Genomic DNA, 10114 nt, shown 5'->3' with positions numbered 1-10114 from the left:
CCCTTCACAAGCTTTTGTTGCGTCAGAGTCCAATACCTTTTGGATTCAAAATCAATTCTCAAAATTCAAAACGAAAAGGGATTTAATTTAGATTGTTACTCTCTCTCTCTCTCTAATTTAGATTGTTACTCATTCTCTCTCTCTCTCTCTCTCTCTCCAGAGTAGCAATAGATGGAGTCAACATAAAAGCAAAAAAGAAATGAAAAACAAACTCGTAGAGTTTATCAATTTATTTAAAGAATCAAAACCATTTACAACCCCCCAAAAAAAAACTATACCAAACAAGGGCCACATACTCCTATTAAATCTAAACAATAGAGTCCTTGTTCGAAACCCCATTTGCCTTCTTGACCTCGTGACTTTCTTTATCATGATGGCCCATGCTTTTCTGAGTCAACAACGGTGTAGTTTCCTTCTCCTTCACCTGGAACATCAGATAAGCACAAAAAATGAGAGAGAGATGAAGTATAAATGATTAATTAACACAACTCTAACAGCTTAAGGTTTTGGAGTAATTGGTTATTTCAAATGGTATCAAGCTATTGCCTTGCCTTACAGTCAAAACCCAATCGAAAATAAAAATCTTCGTATGAGGCCAACCCAAAAGAGGGGTTACATGTGCCACATGTAAGGCCAACCCAAAAAGTGGGGCCACACTTGAGGGGGAGTGTTGAAGTATAAATGATCAAATAATCCCAACTTTAACCGCTTTAGCTTTTTGGAGTAATTGGTTGAGAGAGAGAAAACCTGGGACAATGGAGAAAGGTCACTGATCTTCTTTTTGTTCTCGTGGGTGCAGAAGTATGAATAAAGGCCCATCCCAAAAATGGCTACGCCAATGCCGATAATGTTCCTGTGTGTGAAGGGATCATGTAACAATGTATAGCCAAAGGCAAGGATCAAGCATGTCTTTAGATGGCCGAGCACTTGATAAGTCACTGGTGATGTCTTTCCGATTACAAGGAATGTGCTAAAGTTTACAGACACAGAGATCAAGCATGAAAGTATGATAAATACCTGCAAATGAAAGTATATCAAATGGTCATATAGACATGGTGGAATGTGATCTTTTATCAAATTCTTACATGAAACGTACATGAACATACATGCATGGGTAAATTATCGTACGTTCAAGAACATAAAATTATTGTACGTTTAACCAAGACCATTGATCTTGTAGGCCAGGAGGCGACACACATGCATGATTGCAAAAATCAATGGTTTAGCTTTTTTGGGGAGAACCCTAAAACGAGGGTTATGAATCAAGGGGCTAGGATCATCTGATAAGATGGGCCACACTTTTGGTTGCTGGTTGGATCCATTGGATCAACTGATCTGACCAGGTCCTCTTCACAGATGTGGGGCCCAAAAAAACTGTTACGAATGAGCTTGGTATACCCAGTGTCATCGTGTCATTTTTATTTTATTTTTTATGTGTGTGTTTTGTAGCTTTTCAATTTTAAAGATGAAATGCATGTGAAAAGATGCAAATATAATGTAAAAAATATTTACATGAAGAAAATGTTTCACCAGCGCCCCCCCCCCTCATTGTAACACAATGAGGCATGTCCCACAAGTGTATATTTAGGGCCATTGAATATCGAATGTTGGGCCTAGCAGATCTCGATCAATAAAAAAAGTGGGGCCCCACTAAAATGAATGCATTTTTCAGATTGAAGATCGAATGTGGGGCCCCACTAAAATGAATGTCGGGCCTAGCAGATGGACAGTCTTGATCAAGAAAAAAAATGTGGGGCCCACTAACATGAATGCATTTTTAAAATGAGGTAACATTCCTCTTTTCATGCATACATTTTTACTAGCATGAAACACACACAATCAAATGCTTTCACAAATACGTTTTTGAAAGATTTAATTTGATTTGAAGGGTGGTGAGATATATACCAAGACCAAAGAAGAATATTTGAAGGCAAAGACATTTTGCTTGGTGAGGTACTGATCCACAAGAGGGCCTGAGACAAAAAGTATAGCAGCTTGAAATGGGGAAGAATGGTAGAGCAGCTGTGTAGACGAGACGCTCAGCCTTTTCTGTATGGTGTTTGTCATCTATTTTCACGTTAAAGAGGTAACATATTTATCTACACTGCCACCAAAATATAAATATGAGAAGGGAATTTATACTTCCACCCCCTTTTCCAACAATTTCCTCCTCCTTTTGTTTGTTTGTTTGTTTTTATCTTCTTCTTGTAAATGACTTTATTTTAAAGGAATGTCACAGAAAAAGGTCTGAAATGGAGTCATTTTCAAGAAATATAAAAACAAAAAAGAGGTGTAAATATCATTTCGCAGATATTTTATATGTTGTGTGCTCATGAAGTTTAGTATTTTTCGAAAATTAACTAAGACCACTGCATAGGATGATCCAAACTGTTCATTTGTTGGGCCACAATGTAAATAGGTTGTATCCCGTGGATCATTTCCATAGGATAATCCTAACCATCCGGTCCGTAGAGGGACTGCACATTATGGAAACCTCTATAGATCTGAGGGTCAGGATCATCTTATGAAACGGGCCCCATTGCTCTGTTTCTTTCGACGTTGGCTATAAAATAAATTTTTACTCCCATTTTAGTGGGAAATTGGCAAAAAAAATTGTTTTACGCCCATTTTATGTAAAAAAAAAGGAGAGAAAAAACGAGAAAATAAATTTAGAAAAATTAATGTTGAATAAAAAGGATACAATTTGACTAACGCAGGTGGTTGCAATTGCCAAAAGTGAGAGGATGGAACCGAGAAGGTTGAGGTTAAGATCAGTTATAGATGCAATGCCGACTCCAATGAGTAAAACTAGAAGTGACATCTTTATTTTCTGGCTGCAAAAATGAAAATAAAAATTTAAGTTATAAGACATTTGCAAGTAAGAAATTAAGATGGAAAATAAATAGGGAAAAGATAAACATTTAGTGAAAAATGGATATTACTTTTAACTGATTTCTTAGCTCTTTTTTTTTTTTTTACCTAAATTGCTTCTTTAAGAAAACAGTCTCCAATAATACCGTGAAGGGTATAATTGCAAGCTTCGTCATCTGCAAAAATAAACATGAAAAATATTTTGAGAGCTAGAGAGAGATTTTCTTTGTAGGTAGCTTAAGATAGTATTCATTAATTAAATATACTTTTAAAAACTAGAGAGATATTAGTATAAATTTGAGATCTTTACACATCATTTTCCCTTTCTGAATTTAAATACGATTTCGTTAATACAATGGTGCTAACCTCGCTTAATTTTAAACTGATTATTACCCATTATTAGTCACACAACCAAGAGACATGTAGGGGGTGTTTGGAACTTTGGATCAGAAAATTATGGAATATAAAATTTTCCATGAAAGTAAAATTCTAGGTTCTACTAAAAACATAGAAAAAATTTAATTTAGAAAATCCCATGAAAAATGAGTTTAATAAACTTTGGAAAACTCACTTTTCAAGGAAGAATTTTTTTTCCCTAGGTTTCAATGTCCTTAATCGTAGTTTCAATGAAAAACATAAAATCATGTATGAGATGGGGGTACATATTCTTGGGGTTGGTAAACTTAACCTGATAAAATCCAATAGAATTGAACCCTAAACTCAGATTAAGAAGTCCGATCGAGACGCCATTTAGTATGCCGAAGAGCGTAACTGTCTTCAGATCAATGGGCTTTGGCTCAAAGATGTTGAAGCGTTGCGCCACGTGTAGGGTGCAGAACGTAACCATCAGATGCCAACTTGTCAATGTCGTAGCTGCAAAGACACCAACCTAATTCAGTTTGTAATCACTAAACCATGTAAGTAACTAAGACATTTAAATCAATGTTCAAGACTTGCTAGTCGGAAAAAAAAAAAAAATGATTGTCTATAATGTCTGCAAAATTGAAAGAAATTCCAATTTTTAAGTTAAACTCAAGTTTAAGATCTTGGGTCTGGTACCCTGCACATTTCATTGGTGGAAAAAGAATGACTAATTTATTAGTTACATTGGGTATATGCTCTCACAACTGGTGGGAACAATGGTACACATCTTTCAGTTGGGGCCTCAAATTTACATTGTTGGGTCCATCAATTCCATGAATGGAATCAGTAGGCAGAATCGAAATCGAGCCAGAATAGTATGGAGGCATTACTTTCCCTTTCAATTAAAGGTTAGCCTTAACCTAACTTTCTAATATAGACATTGCTTCGGATATGGAGAACGATCCAACACAAGCTGTGGGAATAGTTGGCACATCATGCTCAGCCAACACCAACCTAAGAAAAAATATATCCAAAGCTTGAAAAATGTGAGGCATGGAATCTTTATAAATAAATTTACATCTAAAAGGTATTTAATTGTTATAGAGAAAATTATATGTATAAGATATTTAATAACTGCAAAGAAATTTACTTTTATAAGGGATTCAATATTTGAAAGAAAATTTACATTTATAAGGTTTTAAATAACCTAAAAAAAACTTGGGTTTTTTCAGTATGTATAAATAGATAGATAATTAAGCTTATATTTGTACACTATTTAATACCAACAGAGAAATTTACATTTATAAAATCTTTAGGGAAATGATATGTCCACCAAGTGTTTCAATAAACATGCGCTCCACTTGTTTGTCCTGTACTATTTAAAGGGTTTAAAGAGCTTTTTAAGAACCGTAATATCCTCCGAAATCCTTTTAAATACTACACGACAAACAAGTGGAGCGCTTGTTTATCGAAACACCTTGGCGTAGATATCATTTCCCAATCTTTAATAGTTATAAATAAATTATCATTATAAGGTAATTAGTAGACCTGGCAAACGGGTGGGTTGGGCCGGGTCAACCCGCGGGTGATGCGGGTGCGGGTCCACGGGTCGGGTGAGAAAATGACCCGCATTTTGGCGGGTCAAAATTTACGTGACCCGCGCAGCCCGCGAGTGGGCCGGGTCAACCCCGGGTCACCCGCAAATATGCCGCAAATATGGGAAATATGGGATTGTAATAATTATTTTGATTTGACAGCCTCTAAATATGGGATTGTAATAATTATTTTGATTTGACAGCCTCTATTTTTCCCGTAATTGTCATAACCTCCGATATGTGATTTGGTATTTTTTTCGTAATTTTAAAATTTTATAACCCGGTAATTTTTCATTCAAAACTTTATAATTTAGCTAATTTACTTTTTGTGGTGTAATGATTACTTTTTTACATTTCTAGGAACATTTTAGCAACATTTGGATGCGCGCATCTTTGCATACACAAAGGCCACTTGCCGAGAAATTGCCAAAGGAGAAGCTTGATAGCAAATTCTAATAAAATAAAAACCACATTTAAATGTTATCAACACTACTGGGCACTCTCACTTTATGTATGGCCCACACCATAGGATGATCCAAACCGTCCATTAGTTGGGCCATAGCCTAAATAGGTTATGCTCCAAAAATCATTTCCATAGGATGATCCTATCCCTTCAATCTGAATGTTAGAGGGTTGATCCTAACCCTCTATAGATCGGAGGGTTAGAATCAACCGATGGAAATAATTTTGGGGCATAACCTATTTAGGGTATGGCCCATCTAATGGACGGTTTGGAACTTTGGATAATCCTACAGTGCAGGACATACCGTACTTTTTATAAAGTGAGGAGTTACTCATAAAAAACAAACAGCAGTGATGATAACATTCTCAAAAAGATTAAAAAATACTGTAAAAATGCGGGTGCCCGCGGGTTGACCCGACCCGACCCGTATTTTTGCGGGTTGGGTCACCCGCGGGTTGGTTTTTGACGGGTCACGGAAACTTAGACCCGTGCCCGCAAATTTGCGGGTGGGCCGGGTCGACCCGCGGGCACGGGTCACTTTTGCCAGGTCTAGTAATTAGTAACTAAATGCAAGTTTATATTCATAAGATTTTGAGTAATCCTGGGCCCGCCAAAGTTTTTGCTAGTAAAGTTATTCAATAACTGATCGCGAGTTTATATTTTTAATGTTTTAATTATAGAAAGGGTTGGAGGTGAAGTTGTTTTCAAGGAAAGATAAAGAAAAGGGGCTGGAAATATCATTTCTTATAGAAGAACTGCAATTTATAAAGTCGTGACCCTTATTTTATGATCATCGGGGAAAGGTTGGAGATGAAGTTGTTTTCAATAGAAGATAAAGAAAAGGGGGCTGGAAATATCATTTCTCATGTAAGAACTATAGTTTTTAATGTTGTGAGCCTTATTTTCTAATCATCGGGGAATGGGATTCAACACGGCCTCATTATAGCCACCAATTAAAATTGATCTTTATTTACTTATAAGATTATTTTAATATAATCTTATTTACAAATGGGAGCCATTGACTATATCATTTCTAAGACTATTTTACCTATAATTTGCAAATAATCATATTTTATCAATCAATATCATTCACAAATAAGATTAAATGCCAATAATTTTAAAGGTATCCAATGAGGATTTTAATTAATAAAGATAAATTAATTGCATTACGATAAAGAAGATCTAGAGAGAGAAATATAGGGGTTCTTATATGTGATGATGTGCATATTTTTTCAAGGAAAACACATATAAGCGTATAGAAGCACAAATGGGGCCCACTTCGTTAACGATCCAAGCCATTTGTCTGTTAGGCCTTGCTAACGAATGGGCCGTACATCAAATCCGCTCCAATACATGGCCCTATAGTTTTCGATTATTAAACAAATGCTTCCTCCTCGTACTTCTAGTTCAGTTTCTTTCGACGTAAAATGGGTGTAAAACAAATTTTATGATTTTACCCGGAATGGGCTTAAAATTTGTACTTAGCGCCCATTTTACGTCCAAAAGAAACGGACCTAGGAAAAATATGCGCATGAATCATCTAAGAAACCAAAGAGAGAGAGAGAGGGAGCACATTCTGACCGAAAGGGAATCCGAGAGAACTGATAAGAGCTTTGTTACAGATGACAATGGATACTGAGGATGCCACTGAAAGGACTAGAGCACCGATGACGCCCAATTGAAAGCCAGGTGCTTCCGCCATCGCCTTCTACTCTCTCTGTCAACTCGAGACATGCGATGTAAGCAAATATACCCATAATTATCATGTATTCGAACAAAAATACCGGTAATTATCGAGTACATTTTTTTTGTTATGAAAAGTTCATATGCTAAGAAAGAACATTAGGAAAACTGAATAATATCTGCACTCCCTTGTTTTGATAATGGTTCTACCAACTTTGCTAAACAGTTTTCTTATTGGCTGCCCTCATCTCATGGGCCCACATTGGAGATGTGGTAGCCTAAAAATCTCACTTATCAAACAATCCTAGCCACCTAATCAAAGGACTAGGATGTGACCTGTTGCTCAATTATCATTCAGCCATTGATTTGTGGGGCACAGATGGAACGGCTAGGATTATATATATGATAGGGGCGACTTTAGTGCTATGTCAACTCCCTGATGTGGGCCCACCACAAATGCTGGGCCCAGCAACTGGATCTAATCGAAAGTTTTAAATAAGTGCCATCTCAAAGTGTCATTACCCATTAGAAAAACAGAGAAATGTAAATGTAGATTTTCTAAAAGTGAGAATGACCCTCCCCTAGTTGATAAATACTTCCCTGAAATACCAAAATCGATTCCAAGAATCTGAAATTCTTATGAAAATTTCAGGGGTGGGAAAAAAAAAACGCAATAAGATTGTTGTTGGCATGTACCGAAAAATCTCAAGAAAGAAGCCCACAAAGAACAAAAAGAAAATTGAGACTCGTGTAAACAAACAGAAGAAGAAGAAACAAGCAAGAAAGAGAGATTTTCCTATCGAAAAAAAGAAGAAGAAAAGCTCCAAATGAAAAACAAAGGAAGTTGCAATGCAATATGACTGAAAAAAAGATTAGCCTGCGAATACTCAAGAAATGAAACGAGACCCATAAAAAGAAAATACAAGAAAACAGAAATTTCTACATCTGAATGATAAAAAAAAGAACTCACCTGAAAATATGAAAATTCCTCTCACTCTTACAACTAGAGGTGAGAACAGGCAGTGTTATCTCGGCCGATAAATCGACGGCCGAGAGTCGCCGAAATATGTTGGGATGGAGACAAAGTGCTTGAACTTGTACGTCCGATTAGAGGGAGAGAGAAGGGAGACTTTGTTTTATAAAGGGAGCTTGGTTTGAGCTTTCTTTGAGCCTATTTTATTTTGATTATAAACTATATATGGGGGGTAGATCCTGACACGTTCGTTAGATGTGTGCTTGCTACCTTATAGCAAGTAAACGGCAACTGTAAGCAACGAAACGTTTTTGTTTTTTTAAAATAAAAAAATGAATCATTTTATTCACGTGTACCGTTATTTACCGTGGTGAGATTGGCTTGACTTCATGCTATTTCTCTCTATACGGATTAAATACCGAAAAGGTCCTAGGGCGTTTTATGTATGACACCAAATTCTAGCTACCAAAAACTTAGGTCTTGATACTGGTTGTACTCATCTCATGGGCCTACATTGTACAGCTTTAAAATATGGGAAAAATACAGTTATTGCCCCCAAACTTTCTTACACATTAAAGGATAACCTTATAGTTTCAAACTCATCAACCACACCCCCTGTCTTTTCAATGTGTATAAGGTACACCACATCTTTTAAAACACTATCAATGCTAATTAAGATCTCGTGTCTAGTCAGCCGACTAGAGAACTTTCTTTAGTTTGCCGACCAAAAACACACTGGCCCCACATTGTTTGGATGATACAAATTAAAGCATTCATTTGATGGGCCCTGACATAGATAGGGTGTGCCCCAAAAATCAGCTCCATAGGATCATCCTAACCCTTCGATTTGTAGACGGACTGCCATCTGAGGAGGTCTACCTCATACACATTGAAAAGTCGGGGGTTGTGGTTGATGAGTTTGAAATTACAAGGTTATCGTTGAATGTGTTAGAAAATTGAGGGGGTGTAACTGTATTTTTCCCTTAAAATATCATTGGCCTTCGATTAAATAGAACTTGAAAAGTTTAAAATTTTTAAAATTTTAATTTTTTAAAAAACCATTATTTCTTGAAAAAAGATTACTTTTGCAAAAGAAATCAAAGTGGATGGGTATCCTTCAAGATTTGCATGGCCCTTCTCATTTGTTATTTTTCTTTCCTTTACTCAATTTTAATTCAAGTATGCTCTTCTCATCGGTGAATTCTTAATGAAACTGGGATCGAGCCTTAGCTCAATGGTCAATGGCTTTGTTCTTCAGCTTGGAGGGCCGAGGTTCAATCCCAGCTTAATGAATATATTCCGTTTGGTTGCTGGGTTTTTTTTTTCCTAGGATTTATGTGGGAGAATATTTAGTGGTCACATCAGCTTTTTCTTGCTGATATCAGTAAAATCTTGTCTTGAAAATGGTGGTTTCTCTTTCTCTCTCTACCCTCTCTCTCCACTCATTATAATATCTTTCTCTAATTATTGCGTGTCCCCTCTTTTGTCTCCTACCTTTACCCACATAAATCCCAGGAAAAGAAAAAAACCCGGCAACCAAATAGGGGCCCGTTTGGATGCCGAGAAGATTTTGATTTGGATTTCTCACATTTGCAGCCCTTTTTGCATTGTAATTTGGATAAGATCAAATTCTTAGATTTCTAATTTAGCAGCTGACAGTGAAAAAAATCAGATTTCTAAGTTTGCTGTGGAAATAAGAAATTGGAAATCCACAGATCTGGGAGTTTCCTTCACCCTCTTTGCTCCTCAACCTCTCCCCTCCACTAGGAAGTACCCCCTTCCCCCTTTGTCTCCCTCTACATGAGCTGCCGGATCTATTCAATTTAGATTTTTTACACATAATTTTATTAATAAAATATGATGAGGGATAGATAAACCATGGGTGGTTATTTTAGATTTTAGAATTTGAGGACATGTAATTTATAGATATTCTAGAACTTTAGGTGCCTATAAATAAGTTTTTATGCATAATTTTATTAATAAAATATGATGAGGGATAGATAAACCATGGTTTGTTATTTACTTATTTTAGATTTTAGAATTTGAGGACATGTCATTTATAGACATTCTAGAACTTTAGGTGCACATAAATAAGTTTTTTGTAACATTTAACTAGCAGGGTGCTATTTTACATGCTTTTTTACCCCCCTTTTTTTCACCCTTTTC

General features: G+C 36.2%; 1 protein-coding gene across 2 annotated transcripts; it reads right to left on the bottom strand.

Annotated features, from left to right (window-relative positions):
• Positions 1-200: 200 nt before the first annotated feature.
• On the bottom strand, positions 201-8158 carry LOC143861081 (Nucleotide/sugar transporter family protein). 2 transcript variants are annotated; one of them, XM_077371976.1, is made up of 8 exons: positions 7946-8158; positions 6874-7009; positions 3560-3744; positions 2980-3047; positions 2702-2834; positions 1906-2067; positions 748-1017; positions 201-424 (listed from the first exon to the last, which is right to left on the bottom strand). In XM_077371976.1, the coding sequence occupies exons 2-8, from the start codon at positions 6992-6994 to the stop codon at positions 308-310; spliced, it is 1056 nt and encodes a 351-aa protein (XP_077228091.1). In that variant the 5' UTR covers positions 6995-7009; positions 7946-8158; the 3' UTR covers positions 201-307. The 2 variants fall into 2 exon arrangements, with proteins under 2 accessions (XP_077228091.1, XP_077228092.1); XM_077371977.1 differs by lacking the exon at positions 7946-8158 and having other exon boundaries at positions 6866-7006.
• Positions 8159-10114: the final 1956 nt, after the last annotated feature.

This window comes from Tasmannia lanceolata, unplaced genomic scaffold, assembly GCF_043159265.1.
Source record: "Tasmannia lanceolata isolate RefF3 unplaced genomic scaffold, GAP_Taslan_0.1 ptg000037l, whole genome shotgun sequence".
In the NCBI taxonomy this organism is placed as follows: Eukaryota; Viridiplantae; Streptophyta; class Magnoliopsida; order Canellales; family Winteraceae; genus Tasmannia; species Tasmannia lanceolata.
Note: the sequence above shows the minus strand (reverse complement) of the source record. Positions and strands in the feature narration are given on the sequence as shown.